At 38.6% G+C, this 18,667-nt stretch overlaps 1 protein-coding gene across 1 annotated transcript in view; it reads right to left on the reverse strand.

Annotated features, from left to right (window-relative positions):
- Positions 1-18,667, reverse strand: part of Bank1 (B cell scaffold protein with ankyrin repeats 1) — a 281,067-nt gene that overhangs the window by 169,353 nt on the left and 93,047 nt on the right. The window contains exons 9-10 of the mRNA XM_017796375.2: positions 11,078-11,109; positions 8,817-8,842 (exon numbers count right to left, since the gene is read on the reverse strand). Of these exons, the coding sequence (XP_017651864.1) occupies positions 8,817-8,842; positions 11,078-11,109 (58 nt within the window). The remainder of the gene's footprint in view (positions 1-8,816; positions 8,843-11,077; positions 11,110-18,667) is intronic.

Raw genomic sequence — 18,667 nt, forward strand, 5'->3', positions numbered from 1 at the left:
TCTATCATCTATCTATCTATCATCTATCATCTATCTATCTATCTATCTATCATCTATCTTCTATCCACCTACATATACTTATATGCTTATTCATATATGTATGTATATACAGCTACTCACCAAGGCATGTTGAATGATGTGTTGGACAATGATGGATTAATGCATATAAGATCCATGAAAGTATAAACACCTAGTGGCCTTGTAGATTCAGTGATAGTGACATTCACACAAAGATGGGGTCACTTCTCCCCACATCTCCCAGAAAGTATCCCTGTCATAGGGACACATAACAAGAGAGAGTGGGTCATTGCACTTTGAAAACTGGCTTTGCTTACAATGCTGTCGCCATCTTCTGATGAATGAAGGACAGGGTCCTTGAGGATGAGACCCCCCCATATTTAATTTCCAGAATTTGTGGTTCTTCATCATCTTCCAGACTTCCACACTTGGCAGAATTCAAATCAGAAGGAAATGTTTTTCATTCTGAACTAGAAACTTTAGGGATCCTAGTGAGCTGAAGAATGACTTCAGTCCAAACTGCGGGAAAGACATATATCTTTCTCAGCTTTGTCAGTGGAGAGGGCATAGAAGTTGGGAGTACCCTTAGCTCCAGATTTTGAATTCTAATACCATTTTCTTATAAGTGTACTAGGCCTCTTTGTGGAATGGTTGGTACCATGACAGGGTCATGTACTGAATGAGATGTAACTGCAACCACAATACCAGAAAGTAAATATTTAAAATACTTCCAAAATGATGGTGTAAACTGAAAGGACAAAGGAACTCACAAAAACAACTTCTAGTGGCCAAAGATGGAAAAATTGAGCAACAAAATAAACCAGATATTTTTAAGCGTTCATGAATTCATATCATATAATTATTACATAAATTAAGTAAATAGGGAGATTAAGTAAGATTTTCATGTGAGAGGATTTCATATACATCACTCTGTCCCCAAAGATGGCAGACATCAGGGCTGGAGAGATGGCTCAGCAGTTCAGAACATGAGCCAGTATTTTCCAGTTGGAAAAGGGAAGAGGAAAGTCCATTCCACTGAAATATTTAAAAGACAGAATAGTAATAATTTTAGTTACATTCTTTATTTGGAGAAATAATTAAACAGGAAAATCATGTTCAAGGGAAAGAAGTTTAAACAAACTCATTTCATAGGAAAAATAAAGAAATTAATTGTCTACAGATGATTGACTCTACCCTTTGGTTTATTGACGAGGCAAGTGGTCAGGAGGGAAGCTAGGGGATGAATTTGCTTTTGCTCAAGTTAATGGCTATTTCTATCAAGTTTTCTTGTCACAGATCCCAATTCAGAGCATTTTATTCCATGTAAAGTTTACCAAAAACATTTAATTTACATCAGAACAGGTAGAGAAATTTTGATGGGGGACAGTGACTCTTGGAAAACTCATTTGGGAAGCAAAATGTTTCTTATCAAGCCAGTAAAATTTAAAAAAAGGGGCTGGAGAGACGGTTCAGCGGTTAAGAACACTGACTGTTCTTGCAGAAGACCCAGGCTTGATTCCCAGCACCCACATAACAGCTAACATTTGTTTGTAACTCCAGTTCCAGGGGATCTGACAGTCTCTTCTGTCCTCCGTGGGCATTGCACGACACCGGTGCACTACCTACATGCAGGCATAACACTCATACACATAAAAAAATAAAAATATTAAATAAAATTTTTAAAAAAATGAAAATAAATTCTAAATATTGAAAGAATGGACATCTCAACAATAGATTAAGATTTCATCGGCCATGGGCTGGAGAGCCGGCGCAGTGGTTAAGAACACTTGTTGTTCTTGCAGAAGACCCGGGTTTGAATCCCAGTACCCACATGGCAGCTAACAACTGTCTGTAACTCCAGTTCCAGGGGATCCAACAGCCTCTTCTGTCCTCTGCCATCATTGCACGACACTGGTGCACTTACCTAAATGCAAGCAATATACTCGTACACATAAAAAATAAAAACTAACAAATAAAATATTTTTAAAAGATTTCACCAGCCAGTATTGAAAATACTGAATCTTTGGTAGCGAGGGCGGTAGTAAGTATCAACTTCTAGCTTGGCATACGATTTTCCAGAATATGGACTAAGGAGAGTAAAGTTTTCACAACTCAGGCCTTGTTATTATTGCCGGAGGTAAGGAGAGACAGGTGTAGACTAAGTGTGGTTCAGAGTACTTGAAGGACCGAAACCAAAGTGTTTTGCATAGTATAATTTTTATAAAATATGGGGATGAATGGAAGATATACTCACAATGCATGCAAGGTCTCAATGACCAGCACGGAACACAGCATCATCAGTTACATCGTTACATGAATGGAATTTATGGACTGATTTCCCCAAGAGCTACTTGCCACTCATGTAATCGTGGCTGATATACATGGTGTCAGATTTCTTTTTATTCCTGGTAATTAAATGTAATATGAATGTGGGGAAAGGGTTTGTTCATAATTCATAGACTCTCTAGGGACCTCCCTAAAGTAATTACTTGGAGATAAGATGATAGGTTCTATCAATTACGGCATTACATACAAATCAGGTTTCCAATAGCACTTGATGATAAATTGGATAATGTCTGTGGTGAATTCAAGGAATATTTCTTTTTCCTCCCCTATTTTTAAAAATCGTAAGATTTTCAAAAATTGAAATAAATACCTTCTCCAGAAATAGATAGGGCTTGGGTTAAGGTGTTAATGGTGTATTTCTCTCCAGCCAACTAATGAGCAGTCCCAATGGCTCGCTAATGAGCCAAGTATATTTTTCAGAGAATTAACAGCCCATGGAAAGATTTGCATTGCAATTTACATCCACAAAGCAATTTTCTGACACAGCTGTTTTCCTGATTGACTCTTAAGAACTTTTCTTACAATTTTTTCATTGCTCTGCTTTTAGACTTGTAGTATGTGCATTAATTTTAGCATATTAATCTAGATTATCTGTTTCCTTCAACTTTAGAATTTTATACAATTAAAGCAAACAAAGACCCTGTCCTCAGGGTAGTTACATTCCTGGCTGAAGTGGGCTGGGGACAGACAATAAATACGATCATGGATATTCCAGAAAGGGATAAATGCAATGGCAAAACAGGAAAGGTCAACAAAGAAAAGGGGCCTGAGACTCCAGATGAAGAGGCTATGGCAAGCAACTTTAAAGGAATCCTGAGAATAGACCACACTGATGTGTGAGCAAGGGATTCGCATGGAGTTGATGTGAAAGGGCGGCTGAGTACAGCCCATGAAGTAAGTGTATAATGAAAATTACAGCCCCAGTGAGAATACAGGAAGTTCAAAAGTTCCCCTAGAAAGATGCCTTTAAAATGGCATCAGAATTTCAGTCCAGTCGCAACAGTACCTCTTAGGAGCTGCACAGGGAACCTCTGATTTACTTATTTATGAATTTAAAAAAATTTATTATTTTTATTTTATGTGTATGGGTGTATTGCCTGTAGATAAGTGCACCCGTGTCATGCAATGCCTGCGGAGGTCAGAAGAGGCTGTGGGATCACCTGGGACTGGAGTTATGACCGTTGTTAACTGCTATGTGGGTGCTGAAATTTGAACCTGGGTCTTCTGCAAGAACATTCAGTGTTCTTTAACCACTGAGCAATTCTTTGAGAAAGTATTTTGATAGCTGCCATGTGGGTGCTGGGATTCGAACACAGGTCTTCTGCAAGAACAGTCAGTGTTCTTAACCCCTGAGCCATCTCTCCAGCCCCTATTTATGAGTTATTTTAATGGTGTATAGTTACAGGTTATGACTTGCTACATGAATCAGGAAGGCCTACTAATCTTTGATATCTTTCTTTCAGTGCTAGAGATTGAATTTGGGCCTTAAATATGGTAAGCCACATCCCAGCCCTGATTGCCTTATTCTGACACAACGGACTCTAAAAAAATCTCTTCATAAGCCTAAAGCAAAGGTTGCTGCTGCCTTCTAAAATCCACGAGGGATGTATGTGATGGGGTCTCATAATTACCTTTACTCCCAATCGAAGGGATCAACAGTTTCCAGTCAGTGATTACCATGTGCATTTCCCTTTACTCCTTCCTCTTGTCTCTTCCCCTTTGTAGCCTCTTAGCATCTCACATTGACTAGTCAGCTACCCATTCATCTCATTAACTTTGGGGCCAAAAGATATTGAAAGATCCATTTGAGCCAAATAATAGATAGGACCACAATGTTTTGGTTTTAATACAAAGCCGTTTAAAGAGATGCAACATACCCTTAGTCCACTAATGACCCAGTCTACAAGTTCCATCACAGTTAATACTAATATGCATTTTTACCACTTGTAGTAGTAAGACATCCCATCTCAAGTGTGTATGGCTCTGTGCTTGCCTCTTGGTTTCACATACTCACCACTTTGTTGATATCATCTATGCTTAAACACTGTTCAAAATACTAAGAGTTGTTGGAAAGAATCGCACTTTCAGTCACCAGGTTTTTGTTCTGTTTTGTTCTGTTTTTGAGATAGGGTCTCATGATGTGGTGGCCTAGAACTCCTTAAGTAGACCAGTATGCCTCAAACTCACAGAGCTCTACCTGACTCTGCCTCCTGAATGCTAGGGTTAAAGGCGTGTACCACCATGCCTAGCTTACCAGCTTTGTTTGTTTGTTTGTTTGTTTGTTTGTTTGTTTTCAGAAAAGTAATTTGAATGGATGAAAAGATTCTAATCACCCAGAGCAAGCCAGCAACAATTACAAGGGAACTTGGCTGATCTGTGTCTCATGGAGTTCATTACGTTACCAGGGTCAGATCACTGTCAGTTTGTTAGCTTCTCATCACTCTCATGATGTGTTCTGACTACAAACTGGTTTTGGTCTGGCACTAGATTGTGAGGCAGAAGCCTCACTTTTCCATTACATACTTACTTTCCAGGTCTGTGTGTAATGCTCCCTCTGTTCTTATTTTGCAGGTAGCTGTTCCTGTTCCTATAGAGCCTTGTGCTACCTGGCTCACCACTCTCTCTGACAGTCATGACTAGAGTATTAAAGATGCTAAATCATATTTAAAATACACATGATGATATGCTTATGAAGAGGATGGAACACAACGGTGAGAACCACAGTCTTGGGGGGCACTCCCTTTATTAGACACAGATACAGCAACACTTTTGTGTTGAGGAGAAGATACCAAAAGTACAGCCATGTAAAACTGTCAACCCCTTCAGTATGTTTTGTCCACACGCTGGTTTGTTGTTATGCAAAATCTTTACTCTTAGTGGGTATTTTCTTTACTGATTTTCCTCAGGCTGTTGAATATACTTCCTGTCACTCCAACATAAATAAAACTCTAAATATTGCTTTCCTTAGTTTCTCCAAGTATTCCCCCATAGTTATCCCTATCTACACAATGAGCTGTTGATTTTGGTAACTTTCATATTCATTATTTCAATTTTTCGAGACTGGTTTCCTAAAACTTCACTTGCATTTGAAATGGAGCAGGGATTGAAGTGTAACTAATTCATACTGTGAATGGGGTGGGGGGGGCAAGAATATTTTTAGTATCTATTTTCCACATGTTTAGCGTATCTAACAATCCCTTTAAGATCTACTGCAAAATGACAGGAAAGCCAGATACACCTATGTCAGCCCGTTTACCAGATCCATTTTATTACTATCACATGTTTTTAGCTTTCTATTGTTTTACTCATCCAGAGACTCTATTTTGTTTGTTTTGCTTTTGATCTACAGTTGAGTAGTAGATTTAATTCTATTTAAGAACAGCTCTGTGCTCTGTCTCTTGATTACATGCACATATTTTCCCAAAAGGGTAGGTGGTCTTGCACCTTCTTTCAGAAAAATGTTAGAAAGATGTATGACATCTCAGTAAAGGAAAAATATTTACTGATGACATCTAATATATTAATTGTGTCTGGCAAAATTATAGTCTTTCATTTTCTGATGCTGTGGGTTATTGAAATGTGTAATCATGTATAAATGTTTAAAACAATGTGAAACTAAAAAAGACCTTAGAAAAATCTAAACTGTAAGCTCATAGTGGAACAGAGAAATCTTATAACCACAAATATGTTCATATATACACACATATAAATACATTGTTTCAATAATACTTTTACAGCTACTTGTCAAAAGGGTAAGGGACTCAAAGAGAATAGTTTTAAAGAGTGGAAGTCTTCTTTATTGAGGCTGGACTGTGATTAGCTGAAAATATTCTGATACTATTTATTATGGCACTTTGGATAGCTTGCTAAGCCCTGCACCTTCTAGTATAAGCAGAGGCTACTATGTGCCACCAGGCAGGGCATGCTTTCCCTGGCTTCAGTCGCAGAGGCCTACTGCTCTTGAGCTGGCTACCCAGTAGGGGTTAGAACATGTACTTGCACTGACCATTTAAATTTGACCAATATGATGAACTTTGAGGCCTGCTTTTACAAAGTATGTCACAGACATTTCCTTATCTCATGAATTTATTTGGAACATGGGTTTTCGGTAAGATTACAACCCAGGCATCCATTAAACGCTCAGGTGTACATTCTAGTAAGTAAACAAAGCAGCCTGGGTCAGCAGCTGTCCCTTCTGATGGATTAACATTTAATGAACTACCCTGTGTGGCTTCGAGCTGGTACGACACAGGCAACTCCCAGTATCTTTAATCTCAGCTCTTCTGCTGAAGAATTTGGCCTTTACGATAGTGTGTGCTTAGGGAGTTCTGTAGTAACCTGGTCACATGCACCACATCAGCAATGGAAATGACCCCAGTCTGGGGCCACTTTTCAGCTGCACTTGCCCAAGTCTGTTCACTGACCTTCTCCCACAGTCATTCAGGATGACATCTGCACAGACGCTTGGATCCCTCTTTTAAGTGATAAAGTCTCATAGCAACCTCCCTAAGTAACCTGAGTGATATCTATGGCGATCCGTGCTGCCAAAATCACCCCAGCCTCCTGGCTGCTTCTGGCGCTTGCCGTGTATGGGTCCAAGGTTGTGTCTCCTGTAGCACTGATGTTTCCAGACTTTCTTCAGTCTGGATGGCATGGCAGCAGCTGAAAGCTGTTACGGTTCGTCATTATTTTGCCAATGGGCCTCCTCTCTGCTTCTCTCCTTTGACCTTGTCTGGCTCTGCATGACTCTCATTCCATGCCTAGCACTCCATCCTTCTCTATCCATGTGATAGGCTCAACATTTGGTTATAGATTCAACTGCAACTGTAAGGAGATGTGATTCATCTAGAATTCAAATGTATCTTCATCTTCTTGATTTGTAACACTGAGCAATTATGAAGAAGAGCACAATAAGAGATCTAAAATTAGATTAACACGTTAGTCAAAGTTTACCAAAGACATAGAACCCATAAGGAGTGGTGATTAATTATAAGGAACTGGCTCATGCAAGTATAGCAACCATTTAAAATCCAAATCTTCAGTTGGCAAGTGGGAAGCTCAAAGAGCTTTCATTTCCTCATTTGTAAAATTAAGATAATAGTAGGGAGCTGTTACCATGGGCAGTAAAAATAGAAACCAGGACTGTGGTTTCTGTTCTGTTCCAAATCCTGAGGACCAGGAGAGCTGGTGGCACAGTTCTAGTCCAAAGGCTGGCAGATTACAGGGACAGCAAGAGCCAAAGCTTCTGTTCAGGTGCAGGGGCAGAAGCTGGTGTTCCAAATCGAAGGAAGCACAGAATTTGGTTCACTTTATTCATGCCTTCAGGATGCTGATGAAGCTCTCCCAGACGGGGAGGGCAATCTGCTTGATGCAGTCTACTGTTGAATGCTCATCTCATTCAAGCACCTTCTATAGAAACACCTCTGAGTGTGCTTGCACAAATATCTGGGCACCCCGTGGTATATAAAATTAACCCTTACAGTACTCTTAGAAGTCAGTGAAACTAGCTAAAACAGTTCAAGTACAGAACTACGGAGAGTGATAGAAACTTAAGCTTGTGAGAATCATTACCTGACTTGATTTAATCAGTTAAGTTGAAAATGATGGATTTCTTTCCATATTTAGGCAAGCACTCTACCAGTGAGTTAAATCCACATTCTTTTATTATTCTTCATTTTGACTTTGTTTGTTTGTGTGTCTGAAACAGGGTTTCAATACATAGCTCAGGCTGGCCTTGAACTCTTCTCCTGTATCAGCTTCCACAGGTGTGTACACCAGTTCAGGCTTTTTTTTCCTATGTTCTTTGAGCTACTATATAGATCTTGGGTAAACTTCAATTTGAACGCATATTTCCATCTGAATTGAATACTTTGACATGTTCAGCAATACATTTAGATAGAAGGAACATTTGCCAGATATGTAATAGAATAGGCAGAAGTGGTGGCTGCCTTTCCTAAGTGCTCAGAACCAATGAACACCCTCTAGTGTGGTGGAATCATTGCAAGCTGGAATTAGGTAGCTTGAGTTCAAATCTCAGTTCTACTTAGCCCTGTGTGAACTTGGGCAGTCAATTCACCCTTCTGTATTTCAGTTTCCCCGCTCATAAAATGAGGATAGTGGTAAAAAGCTGTTACTGTAAAGCAGGTAAGGCAGACACCAACATTTCACACGTTCTCTACAACTTACAGTTAATTTTATTATCACAGACTCTTATACGAATGTATTCTAATCTATAGAGTATTAACCACTTGATTCTTCCTCCAGAGACCGAGTATGAAGATATCTCTGCATTTAAAAATGATCACAAGTAAGGAGTGGTGGTACTTGTCTGTAATCCTAGCACTCAGGAGGCAGAGATGGAAGGATCATAAATTCAAGGCTAGGCAGGGATACATAGGAAGCTCTAAACCACAGGGTCACACACAGCAAGATCTGTTCTCAGAAAAGCAAACAGTAAGCAGGGAATGGCAACCCAGGCCTATAATCCCAGCACTCAGGAGGTGAAGGGTTCAAAGTCATCCTCAGCTATGTAGCAAGTTAGAAGCAACCCACACTGTAGGAGACTTTGTCTCAAAAATTAAAAATAAAATGACTACAGAAACTCAACAACAAAAAATATGAGCTCATGACTGTGGTGACTGGTCATCACTGCAGCTATAACAGTCTTTGTGTGTGTGTGTGTGTGTGTGTGTGTGTGTGTGTGTGTGTGTGTATGAGAGAGAGAGAGAGAGAGAGAGAGAGAGAGAGAGAGAGAGATGGAAAAAATCTCTTCCGAGACAGACACTGCTGAGCAGGGCAGCTAAGATGGTAACATTTGTATATTTAACAGTTCTGTGGGATAGATATTGAATAAATGTCTATACATTAATATATATCTATAGGCAGACATAATCTGATGAAGGAAAGAGATTCTAGACTTGAATTTATTGCTACATTAATTACTCAAGTACATATGGCTAATTCACAAAGGCAAGGAAAACTAATAATGTATAGACTTTATTTATGTCAATATGTGACATTGAGCATCGTGAGACAAATGGATCATATTTCCTATAAGTAGGCTTCAGTTAAACTTTTTAATTAAAAGGCCTCACAGCACTTATCAATTATTTCAGGGGTGGGTAATTAAAGCCTGCTGACTTAAAAGTAAAAGGCAGAATAAAAAAAAAATCTCTACCATCTGAAGAGCTACTATAGCTTAGCCTATTTTTTAAAACGATTTTTTGAGAATTTCATACAATACATCTTAATCATAATTAGACTCCCTCCCCTATCTGCACCTTCCATAGCACCCCACTGGATTTCATGCATTATGTCGTGGTTGTTAAGGGCTATCGAGCTAAGTTTCTAACCCCAAATATCCCTCAGTGTGAGTTCCTTCACAGAAGCCTAATCAACCTATTTAGTGTCTCTCCCATAAAAGAAAACCACCTCTCTCTCCCCGTAGTCATTGGCTGCCAATAGGTCCTCAGCTAAGGTTGGGGCTCTGGCCTATTTCCCCAGTTCTGTACTGAGCCTATTTAAGAAGAAAATTGGTAAATATTCTTTTATCTTCAATTGAGGAGGTATAATATACAGGAAAAGAACAGCATAATATGGAATGTTTACCAGTGAAATAGGTGGTCATTTAAGTAGAAAAAATCAAATGATAATATTATTGTCTCAAAAAGTGAATAAATTATTAAAAGGTATTTTCAAGGAAGTTATAGAAGCTAAAGCTTAGAAAATTAAAGACTTTGTATAAAATTTGACTGAACAATTTGATAATTCTTGCAGGAGATTTCAGCAGGCACTAAAACTACAGGTTGATTTTTTCTCTTTGATCTGTCCCTCTCTACTTCATTTCTATCATATTGGATTCAGGATGATCACTTGATAGATATTTAGGGATGATTGTGATAATATGCTGACAAGACTGCCATTCTTTTTAGTGGCATTAAGTGGACGTGAGATTATAATTTGAAGGATCAAACAAATGAGAAGATGAGAGGCGAGGAACTGGCTCATTTACTGTACGCTGACTCCTTTCCTGGTCCAAATATCCATTCTTTTTCTTTTTCATGTTTGTGCAGTACTCTGACATTGGAAAGAAGCCCAACCATTAAAGATCTCATGACACCACATGGTAATCTTCATCTTTTGGGGAGTCATTTGATGGCTCCATCATTCACTAACTTGGCAACTTTCAAAACTCAGTTTTCTACAATGTAAACTAAGTACCCATTCCTCAGAGGCCCGTGAAGAACACAGAATGAGGGGGCATGCGTATATTTCTAACCTAGCCTAGCATGTAATAGGCTGTCAACAAATTTCAGCCCCAAGTGCCTCACTTTTCCAGTGCAACTGAATAGTGCTGCAGGCTTGTTTAGCAAGTGTCCAATACGGCAGTAATGAAGCAGATTGCTTAGATAATTGGCATTCTCGCCTCCAAATGAAAGATTGATGGGTTCAGTATAAGTCTACGCAGTTATCCATTCTTGTTTTAGAGAGTTCTCATTAAGGAAATGGATTAATTGGTTTACTGATATTTTACTGAGAGCCAGATTTGAAAAAGTGGACTCAGCAGAACTGAGAAAAGGAAATTAAATGCTAATAATGGGAGAAATGTGCCTCTTTCAGCCACAGATTCAAATAATCTCAGTTTGCTGTTTGCCAGTGAGAATGGACATTGATGTCCAACAGATAACATGCTCCCTCCTGCTTCTCCTCCTGCTCCTCTCTCTCTCTCTCTCTCTCTCTCTCTCTCTCTCTCTCAAACACACACACACACACACAGGTATACACACACATGCATGCACACACACACACACACACACACACACACACGTATTCACACAGAGACTGGATGTCATCTTCTCTCCTAAATTTTCATGAGGAAATATGAACCTCATTTCAGAAAATGTGTATGAATAGAACGATGCTTCATTCTGGTGTTCACAAACAAGTAATACAGATTTGGGCAAAACTAAATTGAAGTCATCATTCTCTGTTTCTCATTTCCCCTGGTTTTAGTAGCATTGGTCTACGTACTGTTTTCTGACATACATATCCCACTTCAGAGTCTTTGCACTTGCTATCCTGTTTTGTGTTTTTGGAAAACTTTCCCTCAGATGCCCATATGGCTTTCTGCTTTATAAATTTTGGTTGTTCAAAATGCCCTTTCTCAAGAAGTATTTTTCTCACAGTCTATTTCAAGATTATGTACCATCCTAATTCTCACATTCCACAGTATACAGGTGATTTTATTTCACTGCAATCTTAATTCCTTGAAACAAGCAGTAAGTTGACCTGTTGACTAGACTAAAGAAGTTCTTGGTTTGGGGTCTCAAGTAAGACTTTATCAAAAACAAGTCTACATTTTAGCCTTCCTTGGTACCATTTCATTTCCTTTTATACATTACTCTCAGTGGCAAAGTATATCAATCATAATATTTGCTAGCTCACAGCTAAATGTGTCACAAGGAATGTGTCACGGTAAAAAAGAGATAAAAAATCATATTATGCAGATTTAGAGTGATGATATTTGATTAATAGTCCTTTAATTTTAATTTCATATGCAATTAGGCCTTAGGGAGAGCTTTGTGTAAGTTTAAAGCAGGAACCATACACCATATTAAAAGAAAACTGCATATTCCATATTCAGTCAACATTGGGTTATATTAAACATCCTTGACTATTTTTACATATGAAATATAAACCCAATTAATATAGAATTTCTTTGTAAAATATTTTATTATTTTATTTTATGTGTACTTTTTAATGTGTATTGCTTGCATATATGTAAATACAGCCATGTGAGTCTTGCAATGCTCATGGAGGTCAGAAGAGGGTGTTGGATGCCCTGGAAATGGAGTTACAAACAGTTGTTAGCAACCACGAGGGTGCTGGGAACCGAACCCAAGTCCTTTGCAAGAGCAGCCATTGCTCTTAACCCTGAGCCATCTCTCTAACCCCTAAAATGTCTAAGAACATATTTTCTTATTTTCCCAGTAAAACTGTAGTAATTTGCCATTGCCTACCTCTCTCTGAAAGAATCATACCCCTGTGTTTATTGCATGAGCTCTGCTCTATAAAGTTCTGGTATTGATGCTGATTGCTTTAATTACCATTTGTTTTTCCTTTGCATTCTGAAACTGCGTTTCCTTTGGGTCAACAGGCATATAAATGACATCTTTAGGCCCAGTCAGTTCCATACAAGCTAGTTAGTTAAAAAGAAATGGGGGTCGGGGGTGGATTGCAGTTTAGAAAGCTTTTGAGAAATTAGAAGTCTGAGAGTTATCAAAGGGAATGGCCATAAGAGGTTTTAAGGCCATTTAGCCACCATACACAGGGATGTAACCCTCAATAAGATGCTGGGCCTGTCGACATTTGAAGCAAATAAGACAAAGAAAATGTTTGGAGGGAGATTCTGCTTCAGCCTTGAAGGTTATTTAACAATGTGCTGAAGCAGAACTGAAAGAACACGTACATGACCCCTATTGTTTTCATGAACTGCCTTGCTACCAGTGGATATTCAATTAATCTTAACGCAGCAAGCACTGAAATCACTACCTACTGAGCCAATATGTAATCAAAATCATATGTTGCTCGCAATCATAAGTCCTGGCTGCATTCCTCACTGCAGTGGCATTTGACACAACGGGGATCAGTGCTGAGCTATTTTAACCGCTGAAGCTGAGTGCATCACCCCGTGGCTCTGTACCTGCTCCACAATGAGGAAAGCTGGAAACTGCTTAAACTATACACTGAGGGTCTTACCCTGATCAAAATAATATTCTCCAAAAGGTGAGGAGAAATAAGCATTCAAGGCAATACTGCAAATTAAATCTCACTTTGGAACAAAATGATGACAGTTTCTCTTTGCTCAGCATAATGGGATGTGTTGTCTTAGTGTTTAACTGTTGCCGGAATAAACTGTCAACTCTGTCAACAGAGTCATCATTCCTCAAATAATTCTTAAAAGTACATCAATTTTATTTTTTAAAAAAATATTTTATTCATTATTTTTATTTTATGTGTATGAGCGTATATTGCCTGCATGTGAGTGCATCCATGTCGTGCAATGCCGCTGAGGTCAGACTGAGGTCAGAAGAGGGCTTCAGATTCCCCTGGGACTGGAGTTAAGGAAGGTTTGGTGGGTGCTGGAAATTGAACCCAGGTCCTCTACAAGCGCGGTTAGTACTCTTAACTGCTGAGCCATCTCTCCAGCCCCAAACGTGCATCAATTTTAAAATGCTGATCATACAATGAGGGGAAAATTAGAACTAAAAGGATACAGTGACATTGAAATAAGATAAAAAGTAATATATTATGAGAAATGTATATAGTCTTAAACATTTTGATAAAATAGCACTTTTAATATATTAAAAACCGCTATTGTGGAATTTTGGAGATGATTGTGCCCACTGAAGAAAATTTAAACATAAAATATGTCTGTATTTGTATAACAGAACCTTTGCTTTGTTAGGCTTGAAAACTAATCTCACTTGTGAAATAAATGAAACAGTGCGTTCACTTGTTAGAGTTGATAAACCACTTGATGTCCCTTCAGAGGGAATCGTCTTGCTCTTTCCAGCTTGCTTGCTTCTCTTCTGCCCCAAATGAACTGCACTCCGGTAGAGATGAGCTTGGACCGTCCTGACCCTTGGCACTTCTCTTTCCTCCAGGTGAGCAGAAGACTGGGAACCTAAGCAGAGAGCCTTAAAGATTCTATGCTGTGTATGGTCAAAGGGAGAATGTACAGCTACTATTAACTACTCTAGAAGCTAAGATTGTGCACCATTTATATAATTAGTTACACACTGAGAAAGCAATAGCTCTGACATCTGTGAATAGTTTCATTGGAAATTACAGGTGGGTTTTTGTCTGACTCTGTTAACCCAAACTAACACTATTTCAGAGATTATTATGAACTGTCTCACACACTGCGGTTAATGACCATGAGAAATGTCTTTCCTAATAGCCATTCTGCTGATGTACAGCCCAAGGACAACTTCTTATTTAGTTTCTTACAGTTAATAAAGCATGTTTGGGAAAATCACTACTACAATCACTCTAGTTTGAATTCAACTGTCTCTCATATGTTGCATTAAACATATGTAAAGTAATAATTAAAAGTTTTATTTTTCATAGATACTAGAGTACACAGAAACAACACAAAGGTTTGAATTTTTAAAGTATCTACCATTGTGATGAGGCTGAGAATTTTTTCTGAGACAAGGTCTCCCTGTAGTACCAGTTGACCTGAAACTTACTGTGTAGATCAGGCTGGCTTTGCTCTCTCAGAGATCACCACCCAAGTGCTGAGATTAAAGGCATGCACCACCATGCCTGACTCCACAAACAATTCTTGGACAGTATTTCATGAAAATTTACAGTAAATGTAAAGTTGTTTCAAATAAACACACTGCCCTTCTTTTGTTTTTTCTTTTTTTTTTCAGGTTCTGTTCCTTTAATCACTAAACAGCACTCAATTAAGCTAAAGAGATACGATGGTGTGTTTGACAGATGCCTTCACATCTTCATATCTAGATTAAGTAGCTGCCCTCAAGTTTAGTGTTGAGCCCTTCTTCCCTTCTGCCGAGGATGTCACTCAAAATCTCTCCTCTTGTTTCCTCGTCTTTGACTGATCATGCAGTTCAGAGCTATTCCTGCCTCAACCCAAAACTCTCCCCAGGTGAACCTTAGTCTACACACTGGCCTTCTTATGTCATTACTGTAAGCAGGTCAAAGGATTACATGCATTTTATAGAAAGTAGTCTATTACCAGATCAGATTTTCAAAGCACACGTGTGCTCTGCCTTCCTCCAACAATCCCACTTTCATTCTTTTCTCCCAGATGTATCGCTTCTATTTCTTTAATAAATTCTTTTTTTTTCAAATCTTATTTATGGTTTAACTTCAGATTCACATAAATTCCATATAATTTCAGCTGTGCTAATTATGACACTCCCTTTCATGTTGGGTAGTTTAAAATATTACATAAAGGTTGAGAGTACTTGACCCACAAAGTTATCACCATGCATGCAAAGTGGCATGCAGCTGCCTGTATTTACACATGAACCATGTGCATGCACACATTCAGACAGAAAAAAAAAGAATTAAAAATCAAGGTAGTTAAAAATATCTAGAGTCACAGTGTTAACACATTTCTCATTTTAACAAAGGCCTTTTCATGCATTTAGGGATAGTTTTATTCTCTTTTATAGTTTCTTGATATTTCTGTTTATAATCTTGTATTTTTATATATTGTAATTTTTTAACTTTAGAGAAATTTTGTATTAGACTATAAAAACTAAAGATAAATAATAAAATGCTTGTTAATGGTATTAATCTTGAAGAAAGCTGAAATACGCAACAGTTTAAAAAAATCATAAAAGAGAAAATAGCTGGATTTAGATGAGAAATCTTGTTTTACCAGATGAGCTCAGAGCCCCAAAAAAGTAGTGTTGTCTTTGAAGTCTAATTTCCTGATGTGTAAAATGAAGATTGAAAAAATCCTTAATTCACACAGATTACTGTAAATAATGTGAAAGGACCTCGTATAATAACATATGTATATGTATGCAATAACATGATACATGAAAAACACACACCCCCACACATATATAATATATATAACAGATATAATATATATATATAACAGATTTATAATTTTTCACTTTAAACAGTTTTGCTCAGGGAAGATACAGTGCAGGTGTGGGGATAATGAAGAAGGGAAGGTGTGACTGGGGATGGGTGAGGTCTAAACTTCATGAGAATAACAATATATGAGAAGATCACAGACTCAACACCGTTTTTGAATCCTCTGTAGTGGATGCTCTCCCATTAATTTAATAAAATCTTAAAAGCATCATGCAAAGAATAATTTTTTCTAAAGATGCGAACGTTGTTTTTGGTGACGTCCTGCTCAAAATCCATACCTGGCTGAGCCCCGAGACTCTATGACAGAGGGAAAAGGAAAAGCTGACATGAACGGAAGAGCAAGGAGGGTTTGTATGGGGCTCTCAGAGCTGCGGAGGACGGACTTAAATCTGTTTGTGAACCAGGGAAGAGGCGTTGCTTAGAAGCTAGTCAGTGTGGTAAATGGGATTTTGGTTGAGTCTGCTGCGCAGCTATGGAAGCACTGCTGGGCGTGCATCTGTGGCACATGCTATCAAGCGCAGTTCTGTGGCTTGCCCCAGTGTCCTCAGTTCTAACAGGGCATCACTACTGAACAGAAACAGAATTCGAAAAGTCACGGTAGTCTGACCTATGAAAACTGTATATTAAAGATAGCAGTTTGGCTATCTGTCTATGGATTCTTTAAAACTAAGTGTTAAGGGGCTCTGTGGATAAAATACTTACTGCGTAAGTAAAAGGGTTGGAACTTGGAACCCTAGTGACCACATACAAAATGCTGACCTGTGAAGCAGTTGTCTGTAATCCCAGAGCTCAGGGGGTAGAGATGGAATCCCTAGGGCAAGCTGGCTGACTAGACCATCCCAATCGTGAGCTCTGGATTCAGGAAGATGCGCTGCCTGAGGTAATAAAGGGGAAAGCAAAACAGAAGACTCTGATGCCAAACTCTGGCCTCCACACGTGTACACACTGGCCCATGCACCCATGTAAGCATGCATGCACATATGCATAGATATCGTATAATCATATACATGCTTAAAAACTCTGTGCAAATAATCTAAAAATAGGGGCTGGAGAGATGGTCAGTGGTTAAGAGAACTGGTTGTTCTTACAGAGGACCCGGGTTAGGTTCCCAACACCCACATGGCAGCTAACAACTGTCTATCACTGAAGTTCCAGGGGATTTGATACCCTCTTCTAACCTCCACAGTCACTATATGCATAAGGTGCACTTACATACAGGGAAAACACTTATACACATAAAAAGAAATGAATCAAAAAATTAATCTAAAAAAATATATATAATATAACCAATTAAATTATTTGAAAAATGAAATCTGGTTATTATTAAGTGAGATCAAACAAGCTGCTAATTTGCACATTTTCCTTCTTTAGCTATCAAAGAGTAATTACAGGCTCAGCACCCAAGAGTGAGGAGGCAGTCTATTTCCCGTTGTGTGCCCCTACATACATGGGAAGAAAAAATATGTAAGGAAAGTAGGACATTCTTTAATTCAAGCTCATACAATACTAAGGTGCACTAATTAATGGGACAATCTATTTGAGAACAGAATAATGTAAAGTACTAAGTACGCAGAATACAGTACTTAGAATGAGAGAATAAACGGCCAAGAATGGGGTTCACAAGCCTACACCCAAAGCCCAACTGCCTGGTGATAGTGTCTGTATTATTCAGCTGTTATTTCATACGAAGGGTGCTATGAAACACTTCCACAACTACCTTTCACACCTCTATTCCAATCCTTTACCATGTGGACAAGATCGGAGACTATTAGACATCAGGCAAAACAGAATCTCCGTCGCTCTCTCCATTTCTAGCTCTCCTGAACACCTACTCACACTTACCTCCCTCACACACACATGTACTTGCATTCACTGTCTAGCAGCTCAGAACAAACTGTCGGGTTGGTTACAGAACAAACAGGAACCTCATTACAGATGTGAGCAATAGGCTCACATTCAGAAATCCAGTGACACTACAAGGGAATCTACTTTTCCTTCTTCATTGCAGAGAATCTTTACAACTAAGATCTTATTAATATTTGTGCAAAAGGTCATGAGCTAACCTTGTGGTAGAAGGAAAAAGTTATTTCTGAATGTTATTCCTAAAATTAATAAGTGCCTGCTGATTCTCCAGTTTTGTAAGCAGCCCACAACAAAGCATTCATTTTCCTTGTCTAGTTATACAGTAATGTCACCATTTTGTTAAGGCTTTTAGCTGATGGAGGGGAAAACATTTTATTACAAGGAAATATTACTGATATTATCTTGCTTAAAACATGTATTTTTGTATGTTTTACCTTAAATCTCAAAGTACTTCTAAATTTGAAGCCAGCTTCCAATTTACTTTTAATTTCTTGTAGTTTATTTTTCTTTTTTGAGACATGGTCTCATTGTGGCCTGAGCTGGCCTGGAACTCGCTATGTAGACCATCTGGTCTAAATCTTACAGAGATCCTCCTGCCTCTGCCTCCATACCTGGATCGAAATATATGATTTTTTTATTCTTTGAGAATTTCATACATATATGTCATGCCATCTCCAATGGAGCCCACGTGAGATCCTCCGTGGGTTGAGGCTGAAACTTCAAGGAAGGTTGCCTCTTGGAGTTGGTTGTGCTGAGAAACATGCAGTGTACTTGGCAAGTTTTACTTGCTATTATT

The sequence above is a fragment of the Nannospalax galili genome, unplaced genomic scaffold, assembly GCF_000622305.1.
Source record: "Nannospalax galili isolate Female #2095 unplaced genomic scaffold, S.galili_v1.0 scaffold189, whole genome shotgun sequence".
NCBI classification, from domain to species: domain Eukaryota; kingdom Metazoa; phylum Chordata; class Mammalia; order Rodentia; family Spalacidae; genus Nannospalax; species Nannospalax galili.